General features: G+C 35.9%; 1 protein-coding gene across 16 annotated transcripts in view; it reads left to right on the top strand.

The window, feature by feature from the left end:
- Positions 1-16,454, top strand: part of DOP1A (DOP1 leucine zipper like protein A) — a 105,190-nt gene that overhangs the window by 31,315 nt on the left and 57,421 nt on the right. For 13 of the 16 annotated variants that reach the window (XM_063637827.1, XM_055274140.2, XM_055274135.2 and 10 more), the window contains 4 exons: positions 35-225; positions 3,844-4,025; positions 12,384-12,554; positions 13,594-13,783. In XM_063637827.1, the coding sequence (XP_063493897.1) occupies positions 88-225; positions 3,844-4,025; positions 12,384-12,554; positions 13,594-13,783 (681 nt within the window). In that variant the 5' untranslated portion in view covers positions 35-87. Of the gene's footprint in view, positions 1-34; positions 226-3,843; positions 4,026-12,383; positions 12,555-13,593; positions 13,788-16,454 lie in introns of all 16 variants that reach the window. The other 3 variants (XM_063637821.1, XM_063637823.1, XM_063637830.1) reach the window with 1 other exon arrangement.

The following is a 16,454-nucleotide window of genomic DNA, read 5'->3' as shown; positions in this document are numbered from 1 at the left end:
GTAATCCTGGTTCCTCCTGCAAACTCTTTTGTAGGTAATGACTTTACATGAGTTTGGAACTGGTCTCTAGTGGGAAGTTGTGGGAGGATGAACACAGAAGAGCTGGAGTTATTGAGTGACTCCAAATACAGAAACTATGTAGCAGCAATTGACAAAGCACTAAAGAATTTTGAATACTCCAGTGAATGGGCAGATTTGATATCAGCGCTTGGAAAACTTAATAAGGTATGTCTGTATTATCCATTTCATAAAAGAAGTAAAAATTAGAAATCTGTGTTTGTACTTGTTAGATTTCTCGAAATCTTGAAGTAAGAATGCAAAAACATAAATGAACCTTAGGTTACTCTTGGTAGTGCTATTTTTCTTCATGAGTTGCATGCCTGTGTAGTCAAGCATATTGTTAAGGCTTTGGAAGTTTTAATTCAAAGAAATAACAGTGCTTGAAAAATATAGTTATCACCATGATTATCAGCTATAAAAACAGAAGAGAAGGAAGCAAATATGCTAACTATGAGGGCTAGTAAATTTCTGTAATGGAGCATCAGATATGGTGCTGGAATTCCTGGCAGCAAAATGAAAACCTACAAATGGAAAGCAGTAATTCCTGTGTTCTTTCCAAATGATGTATAGCAACAAGGAAACATTTTCTATCCTGGCAAGCTGTAGTTATAATTTGGTACTTTTTACAAAGGCAAGTATATACCAGCAGTTGCTTATGCCTTGCAGCTTGTCCTTGAGTACTTCTTCTTGACATGTCTGGTTTTTATTCAGTTATTGTTGTGGCATCATTGATCAACTTCTGGCTCTTCATTTTGACCTTTTTATTTTTTAAACATCAATTTTTTTTCACCGCATACCCATAATTAAGGTTTTTTAAAAAATTGTTATTGAATGGGAGTGTTTCTAAATATTAAAGGGGCTAGATAGGAAAGGAGTGGCCTTTCAATAACTATTTTATGTTATTTTATTTTATGTTATTTTATGTTATGTTATTTTATGTTGTTATTTTATTTTGTGATTTTATTTTATGTTTTGTTTTGTTTTGTTTTATTTTAATTTTATTTTATTAATTTGAGACAAGATCTTACTCTTTCACCCAGGCTGGAGTCCAGTGGCATGATCATAGCTCATTGCAGACTCCTGGGCTCAAGGGATCCTCCCACCTCAGCCTTCTGAGTAGGTGGGACTGCAGGCATGCCACCATGCCTGGCTAGTTATTTTTATTTTTTTAGAGATAGGATCTCGCTATGTTGACCAGGGTGGTCTTGAACGCTTGGCCTCAAGTGATCCTCCCACCTCAGCCTCCCAAAGTGCTGGGATTACAGGCATTAGCCACTACACCCAGCCTATCAAATAGCTTAACATACAAATTAGGAAAGAAGCTTGTCTTAAAATACATACTAAAATGTGTGGGAAAAAAAATACAGATCGTTTTTCCTCTGCTCTCACACCACGACAATCAATGCAGAAGACTTCTATAACCCTAAAGCAAGTGGTTATTTCTCCCTTACCAGCAAGCAAGCAGTTCTACAGTGGATACCAGCTGGATTTGCTGCAGTTCAATTTGGACACTGTCTACCTGGAGATAGTATCAGATCCCACAGGTTGAGGGCTGAGCCTCATAAGACTGTCCTCCTGTTTTGATGCCAATAACAAGCCCTAGTTTGTTTTACCCGTGCTTCTGATCAACTGGCTATAAAGTTCCACAATCCTTTCTTTAGCTTTAATTTGCTAGAGCGGCTCACAGAGCTTAGGGTACTGGTTCATTATAAAGGACATTACAAAGGGTACAAGTGAAGAGATGCATAGTGTGAAGTATGGGTGAAGGGATGTAGAACTTTCGTGCCCTCCTCAGGAGTGCCACCCTCCAGGAACCTCCACATGTGTTCAGCTGGCCTGGACACTCTTTCATCATCCTTTTGGGCCTTTTGAGACTTCATTGGATAGGCATGATTGAAGCATGGACAGCTGTGTAGAAATGTGATAGGACAGGAAAGATATGGTGTAATACTAACAGACTAAGTGGGGGAACCCAGCAAGGCCCATCTGTCAGATTTTTCTTGGCCTCTCTGTACAGCATTCCTTCCTTCTGGGTATGGGGCAGGACCCCTTCTGACATGGGGGTCTTTGACCTACAATGAGACCAAGTAGTCCAGAGAATTTTGTTACGGCCAGCTCCAAGACAGGGGAAGATTCCTTCCTTAGGGAGAAAAAGGAGATGAGAAGAGGGCAGGAAAAAGTCAGAGGGAAATTTTTTTCTGAGGCCTGCTTCTGAGGCCCAAAGTTCCCCAATATTATAATAAGGGCTGTGGGAGTTATGAGCCAGGAACCATGGATGAAAACCTACAGACACACTCTCACTCACAGTACCACACCAGGATGCTAGTTTTCAACCTGATATGACAGATAATCACTTTGATATCATAAAAAGAAAAGTTATCATTTTCAGTATGTCAAGGATTTGTCTTAAAATTTGATTCAGAAGCTTCTCTTTGACATGTTAGAACTTCTAACATTTATCATTTGAAGTTCGAATAATTCTTTATTTCTTTACAACATCCACAAGAAATTCCATCTAAAAGTACAAGTTTACTTAAAGTTAGTTAGGTTCTTTTTTTTTCTAAAGAGTTCTGAAGAGTCTGTTTCTGAAAATACACTGGGAACTCTTTTTAAAGGCAAGTCATTAAATGATGGAAATTCATTTGCCTAATTAGGTACATAATTAGTTTTTTAGATTAATCAATATTCATGAAAATAGATTTCATGGTATCTAGGTAACTCAAAGAAGAATACCCAAGTTGTTGATGAAACTTAGCCAAAATTGTGATGGAACAAGGCAAGGATTACATATGTGTGTGTGTGTGTGTGTGTGTGTATGTGTGTATGTATACATATATATACACATAGATATACACACACACACTCATATATATATGCTCTTTTACATATATATACTCTTATACTGCTTTTGATGGTCATTTCATAGATTATGGCAAAAAAAACACAATTACTTTTGCACTAACCTAATATTTCAACCTCAGTTTATTCTGTAAAATAAGACTTTGTATATTTCTTCTAAATTCCAGTTCTAACATAGTCTGTATTCATTCTGAGTCTTCACTTTGTGACATTCTATCAGTACTTGATTTACTGACTTCTAGGTTCAAACTAAAGGATTACATTTATTATAAGATCTTCTTTACTTAACTAATCTCCTTTGAGTGGTTGGTAAGATAGGATCTCTGTATAGAAATTCTGCCCTGACCATTATTTCTAAGGAAATGTTATGGTTGAATAAATAAAACAAAAAGTTGTTTTGTCCAGTTAGAAAAATCAGTTTATAAAAACAAATGGGCAATGATAATCTCATGTAGATTTTCTTATAAGCATTAGAATTACTTGCTATAATTTGATATACTAGGACAATGGTTGTACCTCTTCCAAGTACTGTAAATATCTATTGTGAGGCCAGACTTTATTTCTAAGTAGCAAAAATAGATTGAAGGCTGTAACATTCCAGCTGTTTTCTCACATCAAATATTAAAAATTTACCAAAAAAAGTCTAAAATGCCTCTCTTCTCCATAAATTTGTTTTGGAAAATATCATTTTTCATTAAAAATGTTATTCTGTTAACAGGTAATGAGTTTATTTTTTAAACAAATTAATAAAGTTTGTAACATTTCCTCAGTTTTAATTTTAAATAATGGTATATATAGGCAAATGTAGCTAACGAAGCACAAAGACCTACAATGATCATTTTTTATAATACTATGCTAGAAAATGGAAGTAAAATGAATGCAATATTTTGTTTTTCTCAACTACATTAAAATGCTTTCTTCAAGGTCTTACAAAATAATGCGAAGTACCAAGTAGTACCCAAAAAGCTGACCATAGGCAAACGCCTAGCTCAATGTCTACATCCAGCATTACCAGGTGGAGTTCATCGGAAGGCACTTGAAACATATGAAATTATCTTCAAAATAATTGGACCTAAGCGACTTGCCAAAGATCTTTTTTTATATAGGTAAGAATAATTTTACTCTGTATATATACAAATATTATAAAGAAAATGTATTGCTAAACTATTTTATACTTTCTGCACTAAAAACTAAAAATTGAAAATTCCTTAATGATTAGAAGTTTTCAGATATCAATCTTTGTTTTGTTTTGTTTGAGACGGAGTCTTGCTCTGTCACCCAGGCTGGAGTGCAGTGGCCCAATCTCGGCTCACTGCAATCTCTGCCTCCCAGGTTAATGCCATTCTCCTGCCTCAGCCTCCTCAGCAACTGGGACTACAGGAGCCCGCCACCACACCTGACTAATTTTTTTGTATTTTTAGTAGAGACGGGGTTTCACCGTGTTAGCCAGGATGGTCTCGATCTCCTGACCTCGTGCTCCGCCCACCTCTGCCTCCCAAAGTGCTGGGATTACAGGCGTAAGCCACCATGCCTGGCCTCAGATATCAATCTTAAATATTTGAGTTAAGTGATTCAGAAAAATGTAGAACAGTCTTTAATGTCTTTTTGGTTTTTATTCTTAGATATCATTTATTAAAAGTTGTCATTCAAAGTTGTTGAGACTATAGTACATTCTACCTTTTTAAGCTTGAAAACTGGCCTGAGAAAAAAATAGGATACCTCGATCTGTCAGCAACGTTCAACATCGTTGACTCTTCTCCACTTGAAACAGTCTTTTCCTCTGGCTTTCATTGTACCACATTTTCCTGTTCAGTTACTCTTTCTCAGTCTCCTTTACCAGTCTTTCCTCCTTTACCCAAACTCCACTGAGTTTCTTAGGGCTCATTAAGTGCAGCACCTTCCTATATTTTCACTTTGTAATCTCGCCTTAGGCAAACTTAGCCATACCCATGATTTATTTTTTATTTTAAATTTTATTGTATACATTTAAGATACACATGATGTGAGATACCTACAGATAATAAAACAATTACTATAGATAAACAAATTAACATAGGCATCATCTTACATAGTTATCTATTTTTTGTGTATGTGGCAGGAGCAGTTAAAATCCGTTCATTTAGTAAAAATCCCAAATAAAATATTATTAATTATAGTCTTCTTGTTGCACATTAGATCTCTAGATTTGTTCATCTGACATTTCCCATTTCCTCCTGCCCCTGGTAACAACTGTTTTATCTTCTATATGCTGACTCCCAGCTGGACATTTCCAGTGCTCGCAGTAGCTTTAAACTCCTGCTTGCTTGACATCTCCATATAGATCTTTAAAGGCAACTAAAGTTCAACCTGTTTGAAACTAAACTTTCCTCTTCTCCTATTGAACTGACCTTCCTGCAATGTACTATATTAAAGCTCAATAAATGGTATCACCATCTATCCATTTATATAACCCTCAAATCCGAGAGTTACACTTGTTACCTTGTTATCCCCACCCACATTTTCCCACCTCCGGTGTACACAGTCTGTTGTTCAGAGTTTATGTCTCATGGTGGTTAAGAGAAGAGATGGTAGAGTCAAACTAGCTCTGTGATCTGGGGCCATTGTCCTCACCTGTTTGTGTTTGTGTCCTCACTTGCACAACAGAAATAAGATTATCAACCTCATAGGGTGGTTAATAGAATTGAAAGAGTTCATACATGTAAAATGCAATGGGCAACGTATAGTAACTTCTTAATACATGTCAGCTACTATTCTGATATATATCTCAAATACATCTACTTCCCTGAACCTTCACTGGCAGCATGCAGTCTAAGTAAACATCATCTCTAGCTCAGGCTTTGTCACTGACCTAACATTCATCCACCATCTGTTCTTATCCTCTTCTATCCTGTTCTCCACATAGTACCAGTGTAATCTTTTTAATATATTAAATAATGTTACTGTCTTGCTAAAAAGCTCTATTGACTTCTTCTCAGCACACTTCAGAAAAATTAAGAAAAAGGCTTTAACATGGCTTTGAATACTTTACTTCCTGAAGTACTCTGACCCTGGCTCTGTCAGTGACCTCAACTCTTAATAAACTAAAACTCTTAATAAACTAAAACTAAACTATTGTTCTTTTCCCCCCCGGTTTATTCCACTCAGGTCCACAGGTCTCTTTGCTTATAATTCCTCATTTCTTTGCTATTCTCTTGCCCTGTAATTCTCAAATCCAGGTCTCTTATCAGATATCAGCTCCTCAGAAGACTTGCTTAATTATCATCTGAAATGGCCCTTCTTCCACATTTTTATCCCTAGTATTCTGTTCTATTGTGATATGTTTTTAGGTAGGTTTTTTTATTATTATTATTTATCCTGTTGGTATTTGTTGGACTTTAAAAAATCTGTGAATTGGATAAAAAGGAATGAAATAATGGCATTTACAGTAACCTGAATGGAATTGGAGACCATTATTCTAAATGAAGTAACTCAGGAATGGAAAAACAAACGTCGTATGTTCTCACTTGTAAGTGAGAGCTAAGCTATGAGGATGCAAAAGCATAGAATGATACAGTGGACTTTTGGGTGTAACAGAGTGAGTGGTAATAGACTACACTTTGGGTACAGTGTACACTGCTGGGGTGATGGGTGCACCAAAATCTCAGAAATCGCCACTAAAGAACTTATTCATGTAACCAAACGCCACCTTTTCCCCAAAAAACCATTAAACATTTTTTTAATCTATGAATTGATGCCTTTCACCAATTTTGGAAAATTTTCAACCACGATCTTTTGAGATTGCCTTCACCACATCTGTTCTCTCCCCACTTATTAGGTCTTCCCACTATGGCTTCTCCATCTCTTAACCATTTTTCATATTTTCTAACTTTTTGTCCTTCTGTGCTTCACTCTCAGGAATTTCTTCTGACCTAGTTTCCAGGTCACTAATTCTGTCTGCCTCTCCTTTTTTTAACCACTCAACTTTTCTTTTAAACTGTTGATATAATTTACGTTCAATAAAATGAACAGATCATAAATGTTCAGTGTGATGAGTTTTGACAAATTTAGTCAATTTCGTAGCCACCTTTCAAAATAAGATATAAAACATTCTTGTCAACCCAGCAAGTTCCCTCCTACCCCCTTCTAGTGAAAACCCCTACTATCCAACTATATGTATTTCCCTCATTCTGCAGCTTAACTTTTAAAACTTTCTAAATGGTATCTTTGAAGAACCAAAAGTTCTTTATGCTGTCTTTTGAAGAAAGTTTTTTTTAGTTTAATGAAGTCTGATTTATCAACCTTTTATTAAGTAGTCCTTTTTGCTTCTTATTTAAGAAATCTTTGCTTGGTATATTGCTGCTAGAATGTAGAAATACGAAGGTGTTTTTCTGTATTGACATTGTATTCAGAAACTTTGTCAAGTTCACTTGTTCTTTCTAATAGCTTTTGGAATTTTGAGATATAGTCACACTGTCTGTGAACGGTGAGTTTTCTTTTCCGATTTTAATAATTTCATATCTTTTTTTGCCTTATTGTATTGAGTAGGGTCTATAGTAAAGTGTTAAAGAGACTAGGGGCAAGTATATGTTTGTCTTATTTCTCACTTCAGGTAGAAAATGTTAAATATTTTTGAAAGTTGAATCGACCCTTCATTTCTGGAATATATCCAGTTAGCTCATGATTTAGAATCCTTTTTGTATCACTGGATTTACTTTGGGTTTTTTTTGTTTTGTTTTTTGTTTTTTTTCTTTTTTTTTTTTTTTTTTTGGTTTTCCATCTTTGTTTAGAAGAGAATGGCTATGATTTTACATTTTTATCTAATTTTGGTTTCAGGTTTATGCTAACTTTCAAATTCTTCTCTTATTCTGTGCTCTGGAACAGTTTTCATAACATTGGTATAATTATTTAGAAGGTTTTATCTGAAATTTATCTTTGTGGGAAGATTTGTAATTACAGATTAATTTCTTTAGTAGTTATGGGACTATTCAAATCTATTTATATCAGTTTTAGTAAGTTTTTTCTCTCGAAATTTGCCTATTTTTACTAAATTTTTAGATGCATTGACCTAAAGTTCTTAATATACTGTTATCTTTGTAACATGTAGGATCTATAGTGATGTCTCCTCTTTCACTCTTGATATTGGTGACTCAAGCCATCCTTTTTTTTAATTGATCAGTCTTATCAGGAGTTTATCAATTTTGTTAGTCTTTTTAAAAAGCAACTTTTATTTACTGATGCTTTCTACTGTATATATGTTTACTCTCTCATTTTTGCTCAGATAAGCCTTCTCTGACCACCCTATTTAGAACCTGCCTCTGCTCCACTCTCCTCGTTATTCTCCTGTAACTTCTTCTCCTCTGTTGTAACAGAGGAAATATCAATCTTTGTTTGTATGTATGTGTTAAGACATACAATAACCAAGCAATTAAAATATATACATATATACTCTCCAAAAAATAAGCTTTATGAGGTTAGAGAGCTGAGATTTCTTACTGTGATTAAGTGCTCTATTCTCAGTATCCTTAAGAACTGACAGTAGAACCTTAATAAATATTTGTTCAATGAATAAAGAAACGCTATTTGTTATACTCAATTCTTTGATATTTTAAAATATTATTAAAGAGAAATGAGCAAGGAAATATTATTAAGGAGCAATAAACATGGATGTCTTTTTTTTTTTTTTTGAGACAGATTTTCCCTCTGTCACCTAAGCTGGAGTGCAGTGGCACAATCTTGGCCCACTGCAACCTCCGCCTCCCAGGTTCAAGCAATTCTCCTTCCTCAGCCTCCCAAGTAGCTGGGATTACAGGCACATGCCACCATACCCAGCTAATTTTTGTATTTTTAGTAGAGACGGGATTTCACTATGTTGGCCAGGCTGGTCTTGAACTCCTGACTTCGTGATCCACCTGCCTCGGCCTCCCAAAGTGCTGAGATTACAGGCGTGAGCCACTGCGCCCAGTCGAGCATGGATGTCTTAAAGATAGTATGTAAGGCCAGTAAGCCGGGCGCGGTGGCTCACGCCTGTAATCCCAGCACTTTGGGAGGCCGAGGCGGGCGGATCACGAGGTCAGGAGATCGAGACCATCCTGGCTAACACGGTGAAACCCCGTCTCTACGAAAAATACAAAAAAAAAATTAGCCGGGCGTTGTGGCGGGCGCCTGTAGTCCCAGCTGCTCGGGAGGCTGAGGCAGGAGAATGGCGTGAACCCGGGAGGCGGAGCTTGCAGTGAGCCGAGATCACGCCACTGCACTCCAGCCTGGGGGACAGAGAAAGACTCTGTCTCAAAAAAAAAAAAGGAAATTAAAAAAAAAAAAAAGGCCAGTAAAGGTATTTTTGATAGTAATAGATAATACATTTCAAGAATGATGTTAAGAAAACTGAGCATTGCTGAATCAGTGTTGCAGGTAATTATCTAATAATTGGTAGATTTTCCTTTCTCAAGGCAAGATTTACATAATTCATGGCTGCTACTTTCTAACTCTTAACAGAAAGTTGAAGCAACACAGTTATTCTTCAGTTGTAGTATACCTATTTTTATCATTAGTATGTTACGTAATATTAAATCTAGAATACTATTTCTAAATATGGCAGATATTCTTGTACACATACACGTTATGGAGTAAATGATATCATTATTATATACTTTTTTGAAGTATAAGTATTTTAAAAACTAAAGTTTATATTAAATGTAGATATGTTTATTTTTAATTAATGATTTTTTCATCTCAAGTTTTATTGTTTAAGATAATTACATACAAATACTTTTAAAGTTCTATAACCTAAATGTGATACAGTGCACAAAGATGTTATTAAGAAGGCTAGAAGTGGAGTTTGAATGCCTTAAAATGTTTAGATGGGTATGTAAAGTGAGCTTTTGGTAATGTAAATCTGGATTGCAGACTAGACAGATACTGTAGAGCAGTCAGCATTTAGGTGGCAGTTGAAGCCAAGAGAATAATTGAAATTACCTATGTACATTGTAAATAACAAGGAGGAAAAAAGGAATGAGGTCATTTTAAGAGTATTTAGGAGTCTCAGTATTTAAATATCAGGTGGGGGAAAGTAGCCAGTGAAAAAGAGTCAGAGATAGAAAATGTACCAGGAGGCCGGGCTCAGTGGCTCACGCCTGTAATCCTAGCACTTTGGGAGGCCGAGGTGGGTGGATTACCTGAGGTCAGGAGTTCAAGACCAGACTGTCCAACATGGCGAAACCTCATCTTAACTAAAAATACAAAAATTAGCCGGGCGTGGTGGTGAGTGCCTGTAATACCAGCTACTGGGGAGGCTGAGGCAGGAGAATCACTTGAACCTGGGAGGTGGAGGTTGCAGTGAGCCGATTGCACCACTGTGCTTCAGCATGGGCAACAGAGTGAGAGTCCGTCTAAAAAAAAAAAAAAAAGAAAGGAAAATGTACCAGGTGACAAAGCAATCCTGCAAGTCAAAAGGGAAGAGCGCTTCAAGAGAATGCTCTGGTTAATAGTATCACATGTTAAAATAGGATAAGGTCTGAAGATAGAGCATTGGATCTGGCAATTGGTAGACACTGGTGACCAAAATGAGAACAGTTTCAGTGGAGGAGGTAGAAGTATCGTGATTGATTAATGATGGAAGATAATAAATAGAAATCCATAAAAATATATATTTTAACAATTGATAGAGGATGGTAGCTTTAAGCCAGAAGGTTAGTTAGAATAAAGATTTTGGGGTTTGGTTGTTGCCGTTATTTTTTTCTCATTTTAGAATTATGAGGAAATATGTGAGTACATTTGTATTAAAAAGCAAAGATGTCAGTTCAGGAAGAAAAATTACAGAAAAGAAAAAAGATAATGGATGAAGCAGGTCCCTGGACAGGTGGGTCATGGCCCTGGGGCACATGGAAAAAAAGGAAGCCTGGAAGAGACTGAGAGACTATGACTGTATCTTTAGATCAATCAGTACCTGAAATGGGAGACAGAAAAGTAGAAAACTGAAGCCATTCTTTCTTGATGATTCCTGTTTTTCATAAACTAGGAGCAAGAGAGATTCCTAATTCATTTGTTCATCACTTGCTAAGTACAGGACATGGTGCTTGAAACTTAGGATACAGAAATAAAAATACAGTCATGGTCCTTTGTTTTCTGATATTTACAGTCTATTGGAAAAGACAGACATTAAGCAGTTCAAATGAAGAATGATAAGTGTTTTAGTGAGTAAATATTGGGTACTATGAGAACATCAAATAGGGGGCCTAACCTAGTCTAATTAGGAGATAGTCTCCCTAAGGAAATGGCTTCTTAGGCTGAGGCCTGAAAATTTGGGAATTCCCCAGACATGGAGGGTATAAGTAAGAGAGTGGGAATTGTATCTGTCAGAGCAGCGTATGGAAAGGTATGGGCACTAAAAGAAGCATAGAACGTTCTGAAAGGAACTAGAAAGGAATTCTTCAGTATAGCTGGAGCAGAGGGTACAGGAGTAAAATTGGTGAGTATATATGGATTGTACAGAGGTATGTAATAGCCATTTCTTAAAAGATGTTAAAGGCCACATTGGCAATGGGAAATCAGTGAAAGGTTTTACTGAGAGCTGCTTCAGGGCAATAATGAACCAATACATGTTAAAACATGAAGAGCAAAATATGATAGGAGCTGCTTCTAGGTAGCTATCTGGTGGAGATACAATTTGTTATATTCAAAAAATATCTAGGAGAGTGACTTGGAGAGAGAACTTGATGACCTTGATAACTGATTGCAGGTTAGCGTAGAAAATTATTATTATTATTATTGTTATTTTTTGCGTCCAGGCTCTCACTCTGTCACCCTGGCTGGAGTACAGTGTCATGATCACAGGTCATTGCAGCCTCTACCTCCCAGGTTCAAGCAGTCCTCTATTCTCAGCCTCCCAAGTAGCTGGGACTACAGGCACATGCCACTGTGTCCAGCTAATTTTTATTTTTTGTAGAGATGGGGTCTCACTATTCCTGGGCTGGTCTTAAACTCCTGGGCCTAAGCAGTCCTCCCACCTTAGCCTTCCAAAGTGCTTGGATTACAGGCATGAGCCAACTTACTCAGCCAGGTTAGAGTAGAAGATTTTTAAAGCTACTCATGAGGCTGAGGCAGGAGGATTGCATGAGTCAAGGATCAGTCCTAGATTTATAGCTTTTGGTCAGCCAGATAGATAGCGATGCCATATTTTGAGATGACAATTACTACAGGGAAGGCACATGTTTTGCTGGGGCACATCTGGGGAGAATTCTGTTTTGGAATTGTGAAATATGAGGACTTTGTGAAACAGCTAGGTAGCTACTGGGTTTATAAGTATAAAACCCAGGTGAGAGAACTGGTCTGGTTTAATGGATGTAGTCATTAATATACAGGTATCATTTTAAGCCAATCAGTATAACTTTTTCATCAGAAATAAATATTTATACATATAATTGCATATGAATTAATATTGTATAGTTATTTTGCTTCCCTCTCCTCCTTTGTCTTTATTTGTTTGATAGTTCTGGATTATTTCCTCTTCTTGCAAATGCTGCCATGTCTGTGAAACCAACATTGCTCAGTTTATATGAGATATATTATCTGCCTTTGGGTAAAACACTGAAACCTGGTCTACAGGGATTGCTTACTGGTATTCTTCCTGGCTTAGAGGAAGGATCAGAGTACTATGAGAGGTAAGATCATATTTGGTGCAGTTATGTAATTGAAGTCATGGATTTGTCAGCAAGCATATTTAGGTCAAATATGTTTTAACATCACAAATGAATTATTCTAGACAGTTCAGTATATCACATGAATATTTCTATAGCAATGAAACATTATTATAGTTTATCTAGTCTATGTATCATACGGAAAATATAGCTAGTGATAAAAGCATAGACTTTGGAGGTGGATGTACTGAGTTGAAATCTTGCCTATACAGACACTGAGCTTAGGGAAGTTTTCTTAATGTCTGAACTTTATTCAGTTTCCTCATCTTTAAAACAAACATAATACCTATTTATTTGTATCATCCTAATAACAAATCACCTAGTCCTTAGCCAAGCACATATAAGTCACTCAAGAAAATTGTGACCCGTAATTTAAAATAATAGGACATTTAGATTAGTGATAAGAATGGAAGATTAGTCCATGCACTAACAATTTTTAAGTTGCTAATGGGAGAAAATAGCTTAGTACCAGTACAGTGCTGTTTCACTAGCTGTTGATGTGGTACTCTTGATATCTAACTGTTCAAATAAAGTTATTTGATCTGTTTGGACCCTATTATTATTTTCAGGGAGTTAATAATTGTAGGCAATGCATGATGGCATTAAGTATCTCTAATATCTCGTTACTAATATTCTTATTAAGAAACTAAAATGTATATGGTATTTTATTACTGAGAGTACTTTAACAACCTAGTGAGGTGGATAGGTCTTGTGGTGGAGTGTTTTGTTGTTGTTCTCTTCATTTTACAGATGAGGAGACTGAACTTAAGAACCATGAAGTGACTTCCTCAACATATACAGCTAGTAAATGGTGGAGCCAGGACTTAAATTCAGTCCTCTGACTCTAAAGTATATTCTTCTTCCAGTCTATCACACTTGTTTCCAGGGTGGAACATATGAATATAGCATGGATGTTTGCATACATTTTTGGAAAAGAATGATTTATATTTTAAAATATGAAACTAAATATTTCCCGTCTTACACCACTTTATTTATACCTCAGAACAAATACGTTGTTGGAAAAGGTTGCTGCTGCTGTGGACCAGTCAGCATTCTACAGTGCCCTGTGGGGTAGTCTTCTCACCAGTCCTGCTGTGCGTTTACCTGGAATCACGTATGTTCTTGCCCATTTAAACAGGAAGCTTTCTATGGAAGATCAACTTTATATAATCGGCAGTGATATTGAGCTAATGGTAGGTCTAAAAATATGGTTGCTCATTTCACAAATATTTCTTTAGAGCCAGGCACTATTCCAGACGTATATTGAGGATTGTATAATGAACAAAGTTCCTATTTTCATCGAGCTTACATTTATCAAGGAAAATTAAAGGCCAAAATAATAATTATTGTTTTTAAAAGCTTAATTCAGTCCTCAAGTGATCTCACGTTGGCCTCATAGCCTTCTTTATAAGAAGTGAATTTTAGATAAAGTAAAATAGCCATATTCCGTATGGAATTTATGTGAGAAGATGTACTAAAACAGATAGTGAAAGATAATAGGAAGAAAAATCACATTTATTGCTTACTTATACAGTATTTTTCTTTTTAATTTCAAGATTAACAACAGAGGGCAAGCTTTATATCTCTAGAGTGCTATACTCTTAATATGAGCAAGGAATAAAAAACCCTTAAGGATCATTTTGAAAAATTAAACAATTTGATTGATAATACTTTACTTTTTCCCCATATGATTATGACATTACTGATATTTTAATGCATATTTCTGGTTAGATTTATTGAAGTTAATTTATGTACACTGAAATTAGCCCTTCTTACATTGTAGTTACCTGAATTTTGGCAAGCACATAGAGTCGTATAGCCACTATTGCAATCAAGACACAGAGTATTTACATCACCCTGAAAAGTCCTCTATGCTTTTTTTTAGTCAGTCCCCTTCCTCTACACTCCCAGGCCCTTAGAAACACTGATCTGTTTACTGTTTCTATAGTTTTGTTTTTTCTAGAATGTTATATAAACCATACTGTATATAAGTGGACTCATTTTTTGTGTTCTTTAAATCCACGTTGGTCAGGCTGGCCTCAAACTCCTGATCTCAGGTGATCCACCCACCTCAGCCTCCCAGGGTGCTGGGATTACAGGCATGAGCCACTGCGCCTGGCCTGTGTTCATATACCATTAATCAGCTGACGGACATTTGGGTTGTTTCTATATTTTTTGGCTGTTAAAAATAATGCCCTATTGAACACTCATGTATGAGTTTTAGTATGGACATGTGTTTTCATTTATTTCGGGCATACATCTAGTAGTGCCATTTCCAAGTTTTTTGGTAACTCTGTCGAACTTTTTGAAGAACTGGCAAACTTTTTTCCACAGTGACTGCACCAATTTTTATTCCCACTTGCAGTATATGAAGGTTTCAGTTTCTCCACATCATTGCCAACACAACACTTGTTGTTGTCTTTTTTATTATAGTCCTCCCAGTGGGTATAAAGTATTCTCATTGTGGTTTTGATTTGCATTTCCCTAATGACTAATGATGAGCATCTTGTGGTTGGTTATTGGCTATTTGTGTATCTTCTTTGGATAAATTTCTATTCAAATCCTTTGTCCATCTTAAAAAATTAGATTATTTGCCTTTTTGTTGTTGAATTCTAGGAGTTCCTTATATATTCTGGATATTAAACCCTTGTCATATATATGATTTGAAAATATTTTCCCCCATTCTGTAGATTGTCTTCTAACATTCTTGATAGGGTCCCTTGAAGCAAAAAAGTTTTAATTTTGATCAAGTCCAGTTCATGTAATTTTTTTTCTCTTGCTGCCTGTGCTTTTGGTGTTATATTAGGAAACCATTGTCTAATCCAAGGTACCAGAGATTTACTCTTTTTTCTTCAATGTGTAAGTTTATTAGAAACTGCCAAACTATTTTCCAAAATGGCTATGCTTTTTAAATTCAGGTTTTAAAATATACTGTTACATTTCTTTTTAATAACTTAATGGAAATTTTAAACAAATCATTTTTTACTTATTTAAACAAATGACACACATGGAAAAATATTTACAAAATATCACAGTCAAAGGAGTATTCTTTCTAATATTAAAAGAGCTACTATGGATAAATAAAAACAAGTAGAAAATGAATTTGAACAGATAATTAACTTAAAGGAAATAAAAATAATTCAAACATAAAGAGATGATCAACACTGTAATAAAGAAATAAGAGTTTAAACTACACCAAGCCAGTTTTCATGTCAGATGGGCAAAAATACAAATATATATAGATATGTAGATATATATATATCTATATATATTGCTAAGCAAGCATGTGGAGAAACAAATTGTCATGTAAAACTGGTGGGAATATAAAGTGATAGAAACCTAATATAAAGCATTATGCTATGTATTTATTGACACAGTCTCACTTTGTCACCCAGGCTGGAGTGCAGTGGCACAATCTTGGCTCACTGCAACCTCCACCTCCAGGATTCAAGTAAACTCCCTTGCCTCAGCAACCTGAGTGGCTGGGATTACAGGCATGCACCACCACACCCAGCTAATTTTTGTGTTTTTAGTAGAGACAGGGTTTCACCATGTTGGCCAGGCTGATCTCCAACTCCTGACCAAGTGATCTACCCACCTCAGCCTCCCAAAGTGCTGGGATTGCAGGCGTGAGCCACCATGCCCAACAGCATTATGCTATTTAAATTGTAACTGCACATACTCCAAGACCTGGCAATTCTATTTTGAGGAATTTATCTTACAGATATACTTGTATGTTATGTAAGTATTTTATATTGCCACATTATTTATAATAGTGTTTAGAAATGTATAAGTGCACATGATTAGAAGCTTGGTTAAATAAATTAGAGTTCATTTATGAAATAAAATACTTTGGCCATTAAG

Source organism: Symphalangus syndactylus, chromosome 4 (assembly GCF_028878055.3).
Source record: "Symphalangus syndactylus isolate Jambi chromosome 4, NHGRI_mSymSyn1-v2.1_pri, whole genome shotgun sequence".
Taxonomy (NCBI): domain Eukaryota; kingdom Metazoa; phylum Chordata; class Mammalia; order Primates; family Hylobatidae; genus Symphalangus; species Symphalangus syndactylus.
The sequence above is the reverse complement of the archived record's forward strand: the minus strand, read 5'-3'. Positions and strand labels throughout refer to the sequence as shown.